The sequence below is a fragment of the Scyliorhinus canicula genome, chromosome 8 (assembly GCF_902713615.1).
Source record: "Scyliorhinus canicula chromosome 8, sScyCan1.1, whole genome shotgun sequence".
NCBI lineage: Eukaryota > Metazoa > Chordata > Chondrichthyes > Carcharhiniformes > Scyliorhinidae > Scyliorhinus > Scyliorhinus canicula.
In genome coordinates this window covers 121,975,358-121,996,187 of record NC_052153.1, presented here as the reverse complement: position 1 = coordinate 121,996,187, position 20,830 = coordinate 121,975,358, and the positions used below count along the sequence as shown (strand labels likewise).

General features: G+C 47.4%; 1 protein-coding gene across 1 annotated transcript in view; it reads right to left on the bottom strand.

Moving 5' to 3' along the window:
- pdzph1 (PDZ and pleckstrin homology domains 1) overlaps positions 1-20,830 on the bottom strand; it is a 103,229-nt gene that overhangs the window by 10,165 nt on the left and 72,234 nt on the right. Inside the window, exons 8-11 of the mRNA XM_038805158.1 lie at positions 17,446-17,624; positions 13,494-13,651; positions 12,200-12,242; positions 5,306-5,492 (exon numbers count right to left, since the gene is read on the bottom strand). Coding sequence (XP_038661086.1) covers positions 5,306-5,492; positions 12,200-12,242; positions 13,494-13,651; positions 17,446-17,624 — 567 coding nt within the window. The remainder of the gene's footprint in view (positions 1-5,305; positions 5,493-12,199; positions 12,243-13,493; positions 13,652-17,445; positions 17,625-20,830) is intronic.

Below are 20,830 nucleotides of genomic sequence, written 5' to 3'. Positions count from 1 at the left end.
CAGTGAAACAGCAATGGCAGGAGTTTTGGGGGGTTATTCGGGAGCCACAAGAGAAATTCATCCCAAGGAGGAGGAAACGTGCGAAGGGGAGAACAAGGCATCTATGGCTGATGAGGGAAGTCGAGGACAGCATAAAAGCAAAAGAAAAAGCATAGAAAGTGGTGAGGTTTAGTGGGAAACCAGAGGATTACAACTCCTTTAAAAGCGAGCAGAGGACAACTAAAAAAGCAATAATGGGGGAGAAGATGAAGTATGAGTGTAAGCTAGCTAGATATACAGGAAGATAGGAAGAGTTTTTTTCAATATATATATATAAAAGGTAAGAGAGAGGCAAAAATAGACATTGGACCACTGGAAAATGTAGCTGGAGAAGGAATAATAGGAAACAAAGAAATGGCAGAGGAACTGAATAGTTACTTTACATCAGTCTTCATAGTGGAAGATATCAGTGGGATGCCAGAGCTCCAGGAGAATCAGGGGGCAGAGGTGAGTGCAGTGACTATCACTAAGGAGAAGGTTCTAGGGGAACTGAAAGTTCAAGGTGGATATATCACCTGGACCGGATGGACTACAGCCCAGGATTCTAAAAGAGAAAGCTGAGGAAATTGTGGAGATATTGGTTGTGATCTTTCAGGAATCACTGGTGGCAGGAAGGGTCCCAGAGGAGTGGAAAGTGGCTAATGCAACACTGCTTTAAGAAGGGAGGTAGATTAGGTGGACGTGCTCCCATCAGGTGGGATGTGCTCCTGTTGTCACTGGCGGGGAGGGTACAGACTGTGAAAATGACAGTCCTCTCAAGATTGCTGTTCCTGTTTTAGTGTCTTCCAAACTTATTCCCCAAGGCATTTTTTAGGAAGATTAATGTGGCGATCTCGGGTTTTATATGGTCCGGGAGAGCCCTTAGGGTGAAGAAGGTCCTTCTTGAGTGGGAGCGCGATGAGGGGGTTCTCGGTCCTTGCGAACTTTATTCATTACTACTGGGCGGCTAATATATCGATGGTTAGGAAATGGGTAGTGGGGTGAGGGGTCGGTGTGGGAGTGAGTGGAAGCAGCATCTTGCAAGGGCACAAGTCTGAAGGCTTTGGTAATGGCACCTCTGCCGTTCTCACCGGCTCGGTACTCCACAAGCCCAGTGGTAGTATTGAGGAAGCAGTGGGCTGCAGAAGGATTTTGAAAAACTAGGAGAGTGGGCAAAGAAGTGGCAGATGGAATACAATATGGAAAAGTGTGAAGTTATGCACTTTGGAAGGAGAAATGGAGACATAGACTATTTTCAAAATGGTGAAATGCTGAGGAAATCAGAAGCACAAAGGGATTTGGGAGTCCCTTGTTCATGATTCTCTTAATGTTAACGTGCAGGTTCAGTCGCAGTTAGGAAGGCAAATGCTGTTTTAACATTCATGTCGAGAGGGCTAGAATACAAGACTAGGGATGTACTTCTGGGCTATATAAGCCTCTGGTCAGACCCCCAATTGGAGTATTGTGAGCAGTTTTGGCCCCCTGTATCTAAGGATGATGTTCTGGATTGGAAAGGGTCCAGAGGAGGTTCACAAGAATGATCCCTGGAATGAAGACTCTGGGTCTGTACTCATTTGAGTTTAGAAGGCTGAGGGGGGATCATATTGAAACTTAGAGGATACTGCGAGGCCTGGATAGAGTGAACATGGAGAGGATGTTTCCACTTGTAGGAAATGAATATGAAATGAAAATCGCTTATTGTCACGAGTAGGCTTCAATTAAGTTACTGTGAAAAACCCCTAGTCACCACATTCCGATGCCTGTCCGGGGAGGCTGGTACGGGAATCGAACCGTGCTGCTGGCCTGCTTGGTCTGCTTTAAAAGCCAGCGATTTAGCCCAGTGGAAGCAGAGGACACAATCTCAGACTAAAGGGATGATCCTTTAAAACAGAGATGAGGAGGAATTCCTTCAGCCAGAGGGTGGTGAATCTGTGGAATTCTTTGCTGCAGAGGCCAAATCACTGTGTCTTTAAGACCGAGATAGATAGGTTCTTGATTAATAAGGGGATCAGGAGTTATGGGGAGAAGGCAGGAGAATGGGGATGAGAAAAATATCAGCCATGATTGAACGGCGGATGGGCTGGGTGGCCTAATTCTGCTCCTATATCTTATGGTCCAATGTAGGTTTGGGGGGGGATAAGCAGGGTTTGAGGGGCCGCCATGAAGGTTGGGTTGATGAAGGGGGGGCCTGATGGGGGGAGGGCCCTCGGCGACCCAGTACTGGGGTGTTCTCTCAGGGGGGAGGGGAGTGATGCCCATGTCTGTTGGGCCATTGTCCGTGGGTGGGGGATATGGGGAACCCTCTAGCTCACTTTGAGATTAGGCGCCCTTTCAAAATGCTGCCCTGACATGTGAGGAGCCAGATTGGCCAGCAAGTTTAGTTCCCCACTGCAGAATTTTTTTTAAAATGTGGGTGTGACTGGTGTGAAACTCCCCAAAGTCCCAAAAAATGACTAAATGTGGGTGAATATATGTCTGGATCTCATGCAAAATGCCGACGGGAAACACCCCGCCAAACTCTCCCAAGATTATATTTAGGGTGTGATCTACCGGTCACGTCTCGCCGGAACGGGAGCCCAACGTGGCTGGTGAGGTCTCCTGTGGGCTTCCAGGCCACCATGACGCCTCGCGGGATCTACCCAAGTCCCATGTGGTGGTGTGACCAGAATCCTGCCCACAAGGGTGCGACTAGGCTATGCGCACTTAAGTCTGTTTTGATCCGACTTAAACGTACATACCCGAAACCCACCAGCCTCTCCAGGGAGGCCTCAGCCAGCGCTGTTCCAGAGAGGTTCACACAAATATGGACCAGGCAAATCGGCACCCAGGGGATCACCCAGACCATCGGAGGGTTGCCCCCTGGCCCTCCCCTGGAATGTGGGCACTATGGCACTGCCAAGGTGCCCAGGTGGCACAGCAAAACCAGCAGGTGCACTGCCAGGGTGAGCAGATGTCCAGGTGGCACTGCCAAGGGTCAAGGCCTGAGGGGGGCCACGCCCATCAAAGGAGGTGAGTGGGGTTTGAAGGGTGGGGGGGCGGCACCGGGCAATTAAGTAGGGGCCTCTGGGAGGGTGAAGGGAGGGGCCTGTAAGGGGGTGTGGGGGGCCTGAAGGGGGAGTGTCCTCACTTGGGGGTGTGTGGGCTAATGCCCATGTGTGTGGGGGATGACATTGCCCATGCATGGGGGTCCCACAAGTTCACTTACAGACCGGGGTACTCTTTCAAAATGTGCGGCCCGATCTGAGTTAAGCTCCCCAGTGAAGAAGAAAATTCTATGTGTGGGCTAAACCGGTGTGATATACCTTCAATTCACCGAGAGGCAAAGAGAGCAAGTGAACATTAGGCTTCATTAGTCATGACTTGCCTAGCCAGAGTCGGTAGTACAGATGGATACTGCCCACAGGCGGCCGGTCTATATATGGCCCCGGTGAGGGCGGACTCAAAGGCTTGAATTGCCTACTTCTGCTCAGAATTCCTTTTGTCCTATATTCCCTGCGACTACAGAAATCAAATACCAAGAAAAAGCACTGATGCCGCTCCCATGACTCTTCGGTCTCCGGAGAATCGCTTGCCTGCAATTTACGCGGTGTGGCTAGGGGGCCATTGACAGACCCCCCACCCCCCCCCCCCCCCCCCCCCCCCAGCTATTCTCCATGCAAAAATGGCCACGTTCCCGACGATATGGTTCTGACCACGTGGCTGCTGCGGACTCGGTCCGTGGCCTCTCTGGGGGCGGGGGGATCAAATATCGGGGGGGGAGGGGGGCGACCAGGGTAGTGATCGGGCAGCTTGGATCCGTGGGCGCGCGCCATCTCGGGGGGGGGGGGGGGGGGGGGGGGGGGTGCCTACATTTTGCAGCTGCCTCTGCAGTCCGAGTCCGCCATCACGCATGGCGCTGTCACTGCAGGCCGCTGCCACGTGCATGCGCGGAGCCGCAACCAGATGTGCATTGGCCTGTATCCGCAGATGAAGCTGCGAGAAGCACTCTGGGGCCCTGCCAGCCCTGGCAAGGTAGGAGAATAGCTGTAGATTTTTCTGAGGAAAGTTGGGAGTGAAACGCCAGCGTTTGTACTTCTTCCATTGTGAAGCCAGCGCGCCAGGAAAAGTGGATTGCTGAGCATCAGATTCAGCCTGCTAACCTCGCTGAAGGAATATACCATTGGACTTTTGATTCTGGACTTTGGACCTGAATAAAATACAAGTCTCAATTTTGTCTCTAGTCTTTGGCCTGAACCTCTTTCTTTCGCTTGTTCCTCTTTTATTGTCTGAATGCAATAAAACGGGGAAGCGATGAGAACCCTGGGCGGGATTCTCCCAGCCCTGGGCCGGGCCGCAGAGAATCGGGCCACGCCACCCCGACGCCAGCAAGCGATTCTCCGCAGAGAGGAGAATCGGTGCCATTGGCGCCGGTGTGGTTGGCGCGGCGCGGTCACGGGCCGCTCTACGCGGCCGGCCTGCCGATTCTCTGGCCCGGATGGGCCTAGTGGCCATAAAAAAAGAACCGAGTCCCAACGGCGCCATTCTAACCTGCTCTGGGCCGGCGGGACCTCAGCGTTGAAGGGTCGGATGGCGGCCTTGGGGGGGGGGGGGTCTGACCCCGGGGGGGGCCTCCGATGTGGCCTGGCCCGCGATCAGGGCCCACGGGTCAGTGGGCCGGCCTCTGTGGCTGGGGGCCTCCTTTCCTACGCGTCGGCCCCTGTAGTCCTGCACCATGGATCGACGCATTGAAGAAGGCCACTGCGCATGTGCACGTTGGCGCCTGCGCAACTGTGCGTGCGTGGATCCCGCAGCGCACAGTTCGTCCCAGGATCGGCAGCTGGAGCGGCGCGAATTGCTCCAGCGCCGTGCTGGACCCCTGTAGGGGCCAGAATTAGTCCTGGGAGTGGCCCGTTCACACCATCGTAAAACGCGACAGCGTTTACGACGGCGTGGACACTCTGCCGTGGGATTGGAGAATCTCGCCCCCCCATTCCTGGATTTTGAGTGTATAAAATAAACTCACCCTCATCTCTATTTTGCTATGGGATTATTAATTGAATCCCTCCACTGAAGAATTGGGGAAAATATGCCACCACCTGGAAAGTGAAAAATCAAAAACACTGTTGTGTTTACAGGTGGTGGTGGGAGGAGAAATCAAGGCTGTTTTATATGAAACCCCTGCCTGTAACACTGGCCTGCTCCTGATCTAAAGTCCTGTTTCCATTACAAAAGCATGACATCTCACTGTTTGAAATCAATAATTGCTTAATAGTTTTCATGTATCAGTTACATTCAAAGCATTACTCACCCTGTGCATGTGTCGAGCGAATCCCTGCATAGAAATAAAGACAGGCATCCTTCAGCACACAGTAATGTTGACTCCCGATATCCTTATTCCGATCCTCCAGATGAAGGAGACCGAGACATTCTGGGCTCTTGATGGCCAATGGTGGAAGGTTGGCATTATGGTGGGTCACATCTACCCAGACATGATTCTGTAAATTAAGGGATCTCCTATTTATCATATTGGTATATATTAATGTTAAAGTCCCCACCATTTGCCCCACCACCAAAAGCATTGCCAACCCTTCATGTTTGTCCTGGCACGTCCAGGAACTTAATCTCCAGAACAATGGTGTGAGTAACCTGGGAGAATAATAAAATCAATTATGTTTTAGCCTTTTCCTTGAATAATTTCACTTACTTATGATAAAATTATTGAAGATGGGAGAAAGGTCGTTTGGATGATTCATCACTTAATCAGGTAACACAGTCTGTTTGCTTTCAGTTGGCATGGAAAGGCAATGTGCATAAAGGATAGTCCAATGGGGGGGGGGAGGGGGGGTGGGGGAGGGGGGTGGGGGGAGGGGGGGAGGGGGGGGGGGGAGGGGGGTGGGGGGAGGGGGGGAGGGGGGTGGGGGAGGGGGGTGGGGGGAGGGGGGGAGGGGGGTGGGGGAGGGGGGTGGGGGGAGGGGGGGAGGGGGGAGGGGGGGAAGGGGGTGGGGGGGAGGGGGGAAGGGGGTGGGGGGGAGGGGGGAAGGGGGTGGGGGTGGGGGGGGAGGGGGGGTGGGGAGGGTGGGGGGGAGGGGGGGGGTGGGGAGGGTGGGGGAGGGGGGGTGGGGGGACAGTTTGCTACCAGAGGTCACATGATAAAACGTCCAGGAATTTACCCTGGAGTTGGCAACCTGAATCCACTCTTATCCTGAACACCCCTCTATATCATGCAAATAGGAAATGGCATGAATCAATTGCTATCCCGTAGACACCAACATATCAAGCATGCCGGCTATTTTGTGTGTACTGGCTGAAATTGATCACATATCAATTCAACTTCATTTTTGATTTTGCAGCTGAATTTTTGGCCTTTGTTGCTGAAATGCAGCCTGTAGCTGAAAATCATTATGGAGAGAACCATTTGAGCATCTCCCAATGCACAGTGCCATGAGCTAATGGAGACTTGGCATTGTGAACAACACAAGCAGGGGTGGCACGGTGGTGCAGTGTTTAGCACTGCTGCCTCACAGCGCCGAGGTTCCAGGTTCAATCATGGCCCCGGGTCACATTCCGTGTGGACTTTGCACATTCTCAACGTGTCTGCGAGGATCTCACCACCACAACCCAATGATGTGCAGGGTAGGTGGATTGGCCAGGCTAAATTGCCCCTTAATTGGAAAAATATAAAAAAAACACTAGCAGCAGTAGGAAAGTGGAGACTTTGGGCAGCTTCCTTCAGATGGCTTTACTGCCCACTGCGTACACAGACAAATTGTGGAAGCTTGAACAAGCTTGCTACATGAGGTAGGGACTGTGATATGTTTCTTTGCACAGAAACGCCAGTCACACTAGAAAGCACAAATGAGTGGAAATGTTTGGAGGACCCACTCCTTTAAAAAAAAAACTAAGTATGCACATAAATGTGTGGCTGAAGCACGATCAATTGCACGAAGTCTCAGATTGGGTACAACTGTGGCTTTATTGCAGTCAGATGCATGGCCTCCTGCTGCAGCTGGTGAAATGGCAGATCAGTGGAGGACACGCATATTTATATGGCTCCTAGTGGGCGGAGCCAGCCAGCAGGGGCTACCGGCGAACCTGTAGTACAGGTCCTACCTTACATCCACTAATACAGGTGTACACAGTGGTTCACCACATTCACCCCCTTTTAAAATGAGTCCGGCGGGGGTGGTGTGGAACTATATACAGAGTTGAGAATTATGTACAGTGTCTTAGAAAATGAGTGGGGAAGGAAACAAAATGTCCATTTTGACGGTCCGATGCCCGTCAGAGGTTCAGTCGACGATTCGCTGGGAGCGACGTAACGGTGGTGGCGATGTCGATGCTGGCGGTGCTGGTGTCACCGACGTTGGTGCTGGTGCTGGCCTGCAGTCAGATGACCCCGGGAGTGTGCCAAAATCATCTTTGTCCTCTTGCGTGGGCAGGGGAAGGAGGGATGGACCTGGTGGGGTTAATGTTGGGAGCGCCCGGGGAGGGGAGGGTGGCGCATGGGTGGGGAAGTGTTTGGCTGGAACCTGCCGGTGCCAGGTCCCTGAGGGAGACGGTATCTTGGCGGTCATCGGGAAACTCCAAGTAGGCATACTGGGGGTTGGCGTGAAGCAAGTGTACCCTGTTCACCAAGGGGTCCGCCTTGTGGAGTCGGTCGTGCCTACGGAGCAGGACCGGTCCTGGAGCTGCGAGCCAAGTCGGGAGAGACACCCCGGATGTGGACTTCCTGGGGAAGGTAAAAAGACGTTCATGGGTGTGTTATTTGTGGCGGTGCACAGTAGTGACCGGATGGAGTGTAGTGCATCAGGACAGACCTCCTGCCAGAGAGAGGCTGGGAGGTTCCTGGACCGTGGGGTCAGCTGGACGGCCCTCCAAATCATCCCATTCTCCCTCTCTACCTGCCCGTTTCCCCAGGGGTTGTAGCTGGTCGTCCTGCTGGAGGCAATACCCCTGCTGAGCAGGAACTGTTGCAGCTCATCACTCATGAATGAGGATCCCCTGTCACTGTGGATGCAGGCAGGGAAACCGAACAGGGCAAAGGTTGTGTTGAGGGCTTGATGATGGTGGCAGACGTCATATCGGGGCATGGGATGGCGAAGGGGAATCTGGAGTACTCATCGACCACACTGAGAATATACGTGTTGCGGTCGATGGAGGGGAGAAGCCCTTTGAAATCCACGCTGAGGCGTTCAAAGAGGTGGGAAGCCTTCACCAGGTGCGCACGGCCTGGCCGGTAGAAGTGCGGCTTGCACTCCGCACAGACCTGGCAGTCTCTGGTGACTGTCCGTACTTCCTCGACGGAGTAGGGCAGGTTGTGAGCCTTGACGAGGTGGTACAGTCGTGTGACCCCCGGTTGACAAAGGCTGTCGTGCAGGGCCCGGAGTTGGTCTACTTGTGCACTGGCACATGTACCTGGAATACAGGACCTGTATTTTCTGAGCCTCTGTCGGTGTGGGGTTCGCTGCGTTGATGTAAGCCTCGAAACAAGCTAGCCAGTGATTAAAGTCCTTCCTGGCGTCGGGCGAGTGCGGATCCAGCTGCAGGTGATCTGGTTTCATTCTGATCTCCATTTCGTTGAAAATCTGACTGCAATAAATTGATGCACGATCAATTACACAAAGACTCAGATTGGGTACAACTGTGGCTTTATTGCAGTCAGATGTGTGGCTTCCTGCTGCAGCTGGCGAAATGGCAGATCAGTGGAGGACACGCATATTTATACAGCTCCTACTGGGCAGAGCCAGCCGGCAGGGGCTACCAGCGAACCTGTAGTACATGTCCTACCTTACATCCCCTAATACAGGTGTACACAGTGGTTCACCACAGTGGCATTAGCTGTTATATAGAAAAACAACCAGAGTTGGCAAGTTACACAAACCTGGGGTTGTGCACACTAAATGCTTGACAGGGCCTTTGTCCTTATAATTCCACAAAGACTTACCAAATTATGGCAAGAGTTCTCCTACAGAATTACTGGAACTTTAGGCTTTCCATAAAAGATTTCATTATATTTAGTGGTATTTTATAAGAACAAACATGTTTAGGAGTTGCACTTGTTAAAACATGATTTCATGTTTGCAGTAGTTTAAGGGATTAAACTTTGAGACTTGCAGCATCAACATGAGTAAATAGATTAAAAATAAAATAGATGAACACTTTAAATAGTAGTGTTGATTGAAGGTCATGCTGTCAAGAATGAGGAAATAAATATCTCTCCTCAACCTTCAAACAGGTAAGTTCTGGACTGCCACTGCATGACAGTGATGCATTTAGTGTAGTCTGTATGCTTCCTAATGGAGAAGGAGAACTACAATTGGGAGAGGCTCAGTTACATCTTCCGAGCAGCATCGCTGGAGGACTGGGATCTTGTATGTGAGAGTTTGGATGACACAGAGATGAAAGCCAAAAGGGGCCAACAATGCATGGGGTCCATCCTGGCATCAGAATGCGGTCCATCGCTTTCCATCCAATTGCAGGAAACCACTATTAGTGGTGTAACAAGAATACTTGCCAGAAGTCAGGAAGACTTCTGGGGAAGAAGGGTGGCAAGTCCTTCCTGGAAAGAGCTCAGGATGTTCCTAATGGCTCCATTCCTAAGGAGGCACATCTACCTTATATTTTTAAATGACATTTCTTCTTGGACGCCAGGTGGAATCCTCTGACGTCTGGGGATGCAAGCACTCTCAATTTAGCAATTTCTGCTCCATACCATCATTGCTCTATGTTGATTTAGGCCAGTGAAGGCTGCACAGTCAGCCAGCCATTTGAGAAAGACTCAACTCTGGGCCTGGCATAACCAAGTATTGGACTCATTTGCAATGTTTTCAATGTGTTTCTGACCTGGAGTTCCAAAAGTACTTTTGGTCACCTAAGAAATTTACTTTCACATTAGAAAAGAAATGAGGCTCAATATATTGTAACAAGGAAATATATACAAGTTCCAGAGACACATTTACCAAGGACAGAATAATTAGCTTGAAGAACCAAATGTATTAAAATATTGCTGCTCCAATAATTTTTCAGGTAATGAAAAGGAGGAAACAATGGATTATCCAACTGCGTTACGCCCCGCCCAGCTCTGTTGGGAGAATTGCGGGAAAGTCCTGAAACAGGATTTGTATGGGGCGCAAATCAGTTTCTGATTCTTCCCGCCCACTGCAGATGCATTCATTTTAATCTCATTAGCAGGATTAAAGTTGAATGCAGCGACCTCTCGGTTTTTCATCCACCTCCTTCCAACGGGAGCTCACCCAGGTGCAAATTATTACTAGTCCCTAAAAAGAGGGATGAAGTGCCAGAGACACAGAGAGAGCAAGGGGGTGAATGCACTCTTTATATTTATGTCCAGGGTGCCCAGGGGGTCCTTCAGGGGTGGTGGGGTTGGAGGGACTCGGGCTGGGCTGGATGGAAGGGTTCAGGTTGTGGGTCTTTCCTGTGATGGTGGTTGTGTGGCAAGTCTTCCTTGAAAACAGTTAAACACTTTGCATATGAATTGCGAAAATCAGTCAGATGAAGGTGAAAGTTTTTCTTCCGTAGCCTTCGAATCGTTGACGTCTCTCCCTGCACATCAAGTTCAAAGATCTGTCAGATGAAGGTAAATGTCTTCTCTCTAATGTGCTTTTTTCACCTTCAATTTCATTCGCCTTTTACCTTTTCAAGGCTCGTGGCTTGCTGAGACGCCTAGCAGCTTAGAACTGCATTGTTTACATTCACTTTCATGGTCCATTATCTTTTACAAGCCTCTTAATTAACGGGTGCAAGCTATTTCAAAGGAGGGTTAGCTTTGTTTCTATTGCTATTCACCGTCCATTAACACAGATGTGCTTCCTCTTTTGAGTAGGTATTGTTTCTAACCACAGTTTGTTTCAGAGAGGCTTTTTCTTTGTGCTGAAGTGCTTCCTCGAAAGACCAGGTGCTCTGTCTGACTATTCTTTTTTCCGCTGGGGTTTCCTCTGTTCTGAACTCCTTCCAAGAACGTCCGGATGCTCTGTCTCAGTGCTGGTCCCTAACAGTGCAAACTTGGCAGCGCCAGGATGCCAGGTGCAGTGCCAAGTTGGCACTGCCAAAGGGCAGAGCCTAAAGGGGGCGACTGGGGAGGGCCTGAAAGGGGGGTCTCTGAATGGGGTGGGGACCTATGGCAAAATCACAGGAGGGTGTCGCTCACTTGAGGGGGGGGGGCTTCCCTGTGATTGGTGTTGTTGTGTTATTATGAGATCGGTGCACCCTTTTTCGAGGGTGCCCTGATATCTGAGGATCCAGCCTTGCCAACGGTTCCAGGTCCCATGGCACGAATCACCCTGGCTCCAAAAGATTTCTGACTGTGCGCGGATTGTAATCTGGATCGCGCTGATCCATCCAGTTGGAACCGCACCACGCTTCCCACCAGAGACCACACTTAGAAACTTTTTGGGAGAATTCCACCCAATGTTTCTGCTGTAAATATTCTGCCTTGTGTAGCCATCTGAGATGGCCACCTGCAAAGGACCATGGGAATTTATGGCCAACCCAGGACTCAGACAGATACAGAGCTTGTGTGTATTTGAAACACAGGTAGCTAGACCTAATCGAAACCACCCCCCCCTCATTTGCATTTTAATGGCCCGTTCCCCAGAACAATAGGACTCCAATCAAGAAACCGATGCAGCCACAGACTGATTGGCGCCATTCCCTTTACTCAAAGAGCTCAACTGCCAAGGCAGGACCCGCTCAGGACCCGCCCAGCCACCAAGGCACCCGCTCCTTTATTGGCCGAAACCGAAGGCAGTGATTAGAGCCCTGTCGAACTATTGGGTCCAAGATCAAGGACCGCCCCAAAGAGCTCAAAATCCCAGATGGATAAAAGGGGACACAGCCATGTGTTCTGCCTCTTTTGGATCATCCTGTGCCAGCCCAACTGTAGCAGGAACACCCAGCCAAGTTCAAGACCAACGATCTTATCCATTTGCACAGTGCCGGTCGCCCTGAAGTTAAGTATCGGTTATTGTAGCTGATAGGTGTAGTTTAACTCGTAGTAGATATTGTGTTTGCATGTCGAAGTAACCCTTGTGTATATAAATAAACCATCTTTTGAACTAACTAACTGGTTGTGTGTTTATTTGACCGATATATGGTTGTGGTTCACTAAGATAAATAGGAATACCCACAGAATTGGCGATGCTGTTGGGACATAACATCATATCATAAAGAGCAACACCTGTACCTGATGAACAGGATGTACTGCTTGTTCCATTGCTTCTAGCCACCTGCAATAAATAGGAAACAGATGAATACCCTTTCATTTAAGGAGCAAAGAAAAGATCAACCAAAGACCAGACATTTAAAAAAATGAGAGCAGATTTCTATATTTTCAATGTGCTGGAAATTACAAAATTACATTTCACTTTTTTCTCTCTTGTGGGTATAAGCATCTGGTACAAAAACCAAATTGGATTGAACACTCCAACAAATTGAGCTGCCTGGCTTAAAAGGGAACCAAACATGGCCCCAGTTCAGTTCACCATTTGTTTTAAATGGATGATTTCCTGTATCCAAAATAACAGTGGGCGAAATTGCAGGTGAATACATTAGGTTCAGCCTTGACTTTTGCCCCAGACTCTGAAGGTCAGGGCATCAAGCCCTATTTCAGAGACCTGTGCACATAGCTCAGAATCAATATTCAATGTAATACCAAGAGAGCTGTGCATTGTTGCAAAACCAAGATGGATGGAAATGGTCCAACTGCAATTTTAGGGAAGAGTAGCGGAGTGCATCCAGTATCCTGACAAATTTATCTCTCAATCAACATCACTAAAGACAGCTTATTTGGGCATTTACTTTGTTACTGTTTGTGGAAACGTGTATGAAAATTGATTGCTGATTTCCCTGCATTATGACAGTAACTACACTTCAGAAATATTTCACTTGGGATGGTCTGAGGTTGTGAAATACAAATAAAATGTTGTTCTTTAAATGTTCATATGCTGGATGGTGCAGCAAGGGCCTCCAAGCTGATGGTTTCACCAAGACCTCTCAACATGAAAATGTAGCTTGATTCTCCAGCACTTGCATCGGTTTTGACATTTTTTTTCCGGATTGCTTCTAGCCAGAGAGTGGTAGGGGCTCAGGATGACGCTGACTCAGATTGGGGGGGGGGGGGGGGGGGGGGCTGCGTGGAACTGCAATGAAGAGTACAAAATTCAAATCCATTAACAACTACTTATGTGTCATTGAGCTGGAGAGAGACCTCAAGGGGTTTGTTTTCAGCTTGTGACTTTAGAGGGGGTGTAGCTTTGCCAGGAATACATTGTTAGGCCTTGCCACTGTGTTGTTGTTGCAACCCAGGGAAAGGTTAGCGGTGTACCCCACTCCTTCCCCACTGAACATAAAATCCAGGCCAGTTACGGTATACTTTCAATGTGTGTTTTAGTCATTACGATTAAGAATCAAAGTAAACAAAGTCCATTCTGCACTCTACTCTAAATTCAGCTCAGAGCAGAATTAAAATAATTCTTTACCTTTTCATTTCCTGATTTGAAGTTGAACAGAAGTAGAACATTCTGCTCCTTGACTGGAGGGTACATTTAAAAACAAAAGGTTTTCCCAGGCTGGTGTCAGCTGCAACTTCAGCCCCTTCCAACTTCATCACATCAAGTGGCTGACACTTCCCTTCATCCTACACATAGAAGTATTGTTGAAGCAAGATTAAATCCAAATCCAATCGATCACTATTTCAACTGAGTATTTTGAAAAGGAAGAGGTGTTAATTGTGCTCCTGTTAGGTGATCACGTCATAATTGAGGTCTCAGGGGAGTTGATGCATGGAGAGCAGAATGAGCAGAGGGCTGGGCTGGGCTGCTGAATTTTAATTAGGACAAGCAGTTTCCGGTCTAGTCAGAGGGCGAGCTGAACACGTCACTGAAAATATTGCAATGTGTTAACTCTTTGACAGAGATTGTGTGGATAACTTCTTGACGTGCCTAAAGTGACTCGGCTGACGAATTGCATTTCAGCTAAACCATTGTAGTTTATGCTTAAAATATGGACAAATGGTCAGAACTATTGATTCTCAGTTTTGAGCACTCAAATTAAAACTTGTATAGTGGCTCCCAATCCTGCCTAATATCCCACCTCCTGATGTGAGCTAGAAGGCAAAAGTGCTGAAAGGGTTTGACCACATTGACAGTTCTGGGTTGACTTCAATGAAGACCTTCAGAACCCGCTGAATATGCATTCCCAATCAGGCAAATGTTTTGAGAACTCTGAATGCTTTGAATGACATCTGCCCCTCCGCATCCCCCTGCCAGTACAGTTCTTTCAGTAATGGATGGGGAGTCAATTCTGTTAGTGATACGGGGAGTCATTTTTATCAGTGATGGAGGGGGGGTCAGTTCTGTGAGTGATGTGGGGGGGTCATTTTTTCAATGATGGCAGGGTAATGCAGGGGGGCAGTTGTCAGTGATGGAGGGGGTATCAATTCTGTCAGTGATGGAGAGGGGTCAGTTCTGTCAGTGATGGAGAGGGGTCAGTTCTGTCAGTGATGTGGGGGGGTCAGTTCTGTGATGGTGGGGGGGGGTCAGTTCTGTCAGTGATGGTGGGGGGGTTAGTTTTTCAGTGATGGCAGGGGGATGTGGGGAGTCAGTTGTCAGTGATGGAGAGGGGTCAGTTCTGTCAGTGATGTGGGGGGGGTCAGTTCTGTGATGGTGGGGGGGGTCAGTTCTGCCAGTCATGGCGGGTGTGTGAATTTGGTGCTCTCAGTAACAGGGTTGGGATGGTATTGGATCAGTTCTTAATGACAGGGTGGGGTTATAATTCCTTTTTATTTTCTTAGGTGGGGGGGGGGGGGGGGGGGGGGGGGAAAGGAAGAGTCCAGCTTTTGTCAGTGACTGCGGAGGGGTCTCTGATTGATATGAGTCAATACCTGCCAAACAGAGGTAAAGGAGTGTTGTGTGTTGGTTCTAGGAAGGTGATGCATAGGATAGGTTCAGCTCTGTTGAGCCCCATTGCTTCTTGATTTCTCTGCAGCTTTTGACATGGTTGACTGCACAATTCACCCCCAGTGCATTTCCTCTGCTGTTTATCTTTTGAGCTCTGTAGCACAATACTGAGCAGGCTTCGTCTCTACTTTTCCCAGTGTAGTCAGAACCTTTCTGCAATGCTTTTATATCCCGTGTCAACACTGTTACCTCAGGTATCCCCTAAAGCTTCATACTTCTGCCTTCTATTCCTAATCTATATGTTACTCTTTACGGGCATCCTATGTAAGCACAGGTTTAGCTTTCCTAATGTTCACTGGCAACACCTCACCTTATTGCTCTGATAATCTGTTAATGTTATGACACTCGCTTTACATGCATAAAATGCTACTTCATAAAATAAGAGCCTGTGGTGTTGGGGGTGGTATATTAGCATGGACAGAGCATTGGCTCATGATAGAAGTCAGAGAGTTGGGATAAGGTGGGCATTTCCCGGATGGCAACCTTAACTAGTGGAGTGCCACAGAGATCATTGTTGGGGCCACATTTATTTTAATATATATTAATGACTTGGACAACATAAGTGAATGAACTATAGCCAAGATTGCAGACAACCCAAAAATAGGTGAGAAGGCAAGTCATGAAGATGACACAGAGAATCTATAGAGGGATATAGCCCAAAAACTGGATGGAATATGATGTTGGAAAATGTGAAATTATGCACTTTGGTAGAAAGAGTAGAGGAGCTGAATGTCATTTAAATGGAGAAAGGCTTCTGAAAGCGGTAACACAGAGGGATTTGGGGATCCTCAAGCTTAAATCACAAAAAGCTAGCATGCAGGTTCAGCAGATAATAGGGAAGGCAAATGGAATGTTGGCCTTTATTTCCAAGGGAATACAATCGAAAAGTAGGGAAGTCTTGTTAAAATTATACAAGGTGCTAGTTAGACAAGACCTGGAATGCTGTTAACATTTGTGGTCCTCTTATCTAAGGGAAGATATACTGCCCGGGTCACTGTCTGTGTGGAGTACTGCCCGGGTCACTGTCTGTGTGGAGTACTGCCCGGGTCACTGTCTGTGTGGAGTACTGCCCGGGTCACTGTCTGTGTGGAGTACTGCCCGGGTCACTGTCTGTGTGGAGTACTGCCCGGGTCACTGTCTGTGTGGAGTATTGCCCGGGTCACTGTCTGTGTGGAGTACTGCCCGGGTCACTGTCTGTGTGGAGTACTGCCCGGGTCACTGTCTGTGTGGAGTACTGCCCGGGTCACTGTCTGCGTGGAGGACTGCCCGGGTCACTGTCTGTGTGGAGTACTGCCCGGGCCACGCTAAATTGGCCCTTAATTGGGAAAAAAATAATTGGATACTCTAAATTTATTTATTTTTAAATTTAAAAACACGAAAGATATACTGGCATTGGAGCTGTTCAGAGAAGGTTCACTAGATTGAGCCTGGATATGGAGGATTTTCTTATGAGGAGAGATTGAGAGCTTAGACATATAGGATTTTCAGGTGGCTTGACAGAGTAGACGCTGAGGATGTTCCCCCTTCTGGGAATGTCTAGGACCAGAGGGAATAATCTCAGAGAAAAGGATCGACCATCTCTGAGGGTAGTGAATCTGTGGAATTTGTTACCACAGGGGGCTGTAGAGGCTGGGTCATTAAATACGTTCAAGGCTGAGATAGACAGATTTTTAATCTGTAAGGGAATCAAAGGTTATGAGGATAAGGCAGAAAAGTGGAATTTAGGATTCTCATCTCAGATTTGTCACTGAATGGCAGAACATACGCAATGGGCCGAATGGCCTACTTCTGTTCTTCCGTTTTATGGTCTTAAGAAATTATGTACTATCTGACAGGAATTCAACATTGTAAAGGTTTAAACCATCCGATTCAATCCTGCTCAGATACTTTTTTCCTTAGATCATAATCTCATCCCTCTTCCTGATTGTAAGAAATAACCTTGGTGCCCCGTACACATCAAACTCTATTGAGTCCATTACCAAGATCATCTCTATATCGCAGTCTTCATTCTTGCCTCACCACCACTGCTGCTGAATTACATATTTACATCCAGACTCAACTTTTCAAGATTCCCTCTTGCCAATGTCCTGAGCTCCACCTTCCCTAAATTTTAACTGATCCAGAACTCCCCATTTGCAAATCCCTCCATGCCCCTCTCTTTTCCTGTGTGATCTCCTCCAGCTGTGTCCTCTGTTCTTCCAACTCTCCTGGTCCTTCCACTCCATTATTGCTGACAAATTCCCCCATACTCTGGAACCTCTCTCGAACGTTATCCAGTTTACTACATTTTTTCAACTCTGCTTTCAGCTTTCTTCCTTGCTTACGTACGACCTCAACCATTCACAACCTTGGGATAAGTTGCTAAGTTATTGAAATAATTTGTCCTATCCATTCTCTTTACACATGCTGGTGGATTCACAGTTGTAGTTAATAAGATTGTCATATATTTGAAAGTTCCAGAATTTCTTTGTACCTTTTTGTTCTTGTAATAGTAGAATAAGCCATTGTGTTTTAAAACAAACCATCTCTTTCTCCAACCCTTTAGAAATCCAGATTGAGTACGTTTATGCAAGTATCCACGGCATGCTGGCCTTGGGGTATTAGGGCATCGACTAATGTCTGACCCTACGACGAGCGTCAAAATATCTGGACCTGGAAATATAAAAATGACATTTAATTATTTAATATTACTTCATTGCTTTCTATTTTGAGTCATAAAGGCATCCAACTAAATTCTCATAAATGCATAGTACTTTGGATTGGGAGGAGAGATTGATGCTTTTATATTCACTTTCCAATTATTATAGTTTTTGGAGAAGTGACATTATTGTGAAGTCAGGTATGTGATGGAATACTCACCATTTGCATGACTTTGTACCGCTGCAATAACTTCCAAGAACAATACAAAGACAAAAGAAGTCCAATCAATTGGTGCCCCTACTATAAAACATGGTATCCATCACTTCTCCAACATCAGTGTGACATTGGTGCACATTATCTATAGGATGCACTGCAGCAACTCACCAAGCTTACTTTGAATGTACATTCTTGCCCCACAACTTTAAATAATTTGCATTTCTCTTGTGCTTTTCATATAGAATGATGCCCCTCAGAGGAAAATGAATGTATAGTTAGCCAAGAAAGTGATATTCTAACAGCTAGGTTTTAAAGAGGGAGTTACAGGAGGCAAAGGAAGTGGAGAGGCAAGGGGTCTACTGAACAATTTACAGAATGTGGGGCAAAGGTGGATAAAGATACTGTTGTCAATAATGCGGCAAAGCGAAGGAAATACACAAGAGGATGGAGTAGGAGGAACATAGAATTTAGCGGAACCATAATGCTCAAAGGGTTTATAGAGAAAGAAAGGGCTGAAGTCATGGAGCGATTTAAGTAGGAATAGGATTGGAGATTTTAAATTTGAGGTTTTGAGGGACTTGCAGTTAATATATATCAACATGCAATGGCCCATTGCAAAAAGACTGTATTTTCTTTTGTGTGATGTCCCTTTAAGAACAAATGTACTGGTGAGTATTTTGAAAGCGAGTTAATGGTTTCCTCGTTATGAAAGGAAGAGGGAATTTCCAGAAATATCTTTGAGATCTGGGGTTGCCATGGGGATGAACAGGTGAGAAGCAAAGGGTAGATAGAAGGTTAATTGTGGTGGTGTTAGGATTTTTTAGTCTGTTTTTGTGGCAGGCAATTCAGAACATGGCGAATCGATGCAAACGGAAAACAGGTTCGGCTCACTTAGAATGGAACCGTTTCTGTTTGGAAGATTTCAGACATATCCTGGTATTCATGCAGAGCTCTGACAACAAAGCAGAGTTGGTGTTACTTTGTGTATTATACAATTGGAAAAGCCTGAGGACAAAAAGAGGGAATGATTGTTGATTATGCAATAACCACTGTTCCTATTAAAGTTGTCCCAGTTCTCACCAGGGCACAACGAAGGGAATCTCTGTGGATTTTGTGCCATCAGAACTGTTGTGACCCGAGTGAGAGTGGGTTTGTAGACTTGCGCCATGTTGACGGTAATTATACCTGGGGACTTTGGATGTGACTCTAGAGTTGAAATGATTGGATGGGACATGAGAGATCCCATAAAAAGAATTGGAAAAACTGAGATGATGTGTGATGTCATATTTGTACAGGAAATAATTCGAGGGCCTGTAATTATGCACGATATATCATTGTTGTAGCAACTATTTAAAGCAAAATTCACCTTTCTGTTTTAAATATCCATTGTTAATTAATATTTGAGTTATGCTAATGTTTTAGTTAGTTTGTTACAATAGAAGTTACAGGTACCAGTGGGATCTGTACAAGATGGACAGGTTGCATCTCAGCAGGACTGGGACAAGCATTCTTGCCGGGTGACTAGCTAGTGCTGTTGGGGAGGGTTTAAGCGAGATTGGCAGGAGGATGGAAAGCTGAAAGAGCTCATATTGGAGGGAAGCAAAACTGACAACAGGAAGTAGAAAAGTAAAAAGCGGAATTAGTAGACAGATAAACTGAATGCAAGCATCAAATAGGATCAGAATGCAGAATAACGTTAAAAGACAAAGTTAAGAGCACTCTATCTGAATGCATACAACATTCACAAAAAGGCAAATGATTTGAAGGCACAACTTGAGGTGAAAGAATATGATTTAATAGACATTACGGAGATGTGGTTACAGGGTGACTGAGGCTGGGAACCGAATATTGAAGGATATTCGTCATTTAGGAAAGATAGGCGATAAGGACATTGGGTAGCATTGTTATTTAAAATTTAAAGCACTCAAATTTTTTTCCACTTAAGGGGCAATTTAGCGTGACCAATCCACCTACGCTGCACGTCTTTGGGTTATGGGGGTGAGACCCAGGCAGAGCCGGGGAGAATGTGCAAACTTCGTCCAGACAGTGAGCCATGGCCAGGATCGAATCCCGGGTCTTCAGTACCATGGACAGCAGTGCTAACCACTGCGCCACCGTACCGCCCAGGTAGCATTGTTACTAGGGGACGAGATCAGTACATTAATAAAGAGTGGATCTTAAATCAAAGGATCAAGATGTAAAATCTGTTTGGGCGGAGCTAAGAAACAACAAGGGACCCAAACATTGGTGGGAGTTGTTTATAGGCCACCATCAGACGTGGTAATATTGACCACAGTAGAATTCAGGAAATTAGAACTGCATGGAACATGGGAACTATAGTAATAATGGGTGACTTCAATTCACATGTAGACTAGGTAAACCTAATTAGCTCTGATGCTGTGGAGGATGAATTCCTCGAATGTGTATGAGATGTGTATCTTGCGCAGGACATTGAAGGATTAAATATGAATCGGGCTATTTTAGGTTTAATGTAATGTATTGAAAAAGACCTAATTGGTAACCTTGCTGGAAATGAACCTTCAGAAACCACTAGCCCTCGCCTGTAACACTCCCCATGCTCCATCCATACCAACACTCGCCACCTCATGCCACCACCCACTGCCTCATTGCTTCTCATACCCTATATGCCAATCTATGCCCCTCTCCTCATCCCCATGGCCTTATGCAGATTTAGTGCCAATCCATGGCTCCCCATTGATCCCCATACTAACCTTGTGCCAACCCATGGCACCCCCACCCAACACACTTTGTCCATATATTCTCAACAGACGTCTAGTGAAATTGAAAGCAGTGTTATGACACCCTGGGCTAGTGCGCACTCAATTCTGCCCCACTTGACTGGAGTTAGACAACAGGTGAATTAACCCAGAATTCTTAGACAAATACCCAAAATATTTGGCCCTTGGCTGCGCAATTATTACAGTCACCAGGTTTGTAAGTCTCAATCCAATTACAATTTATTTATAACAAGAGCTATAATG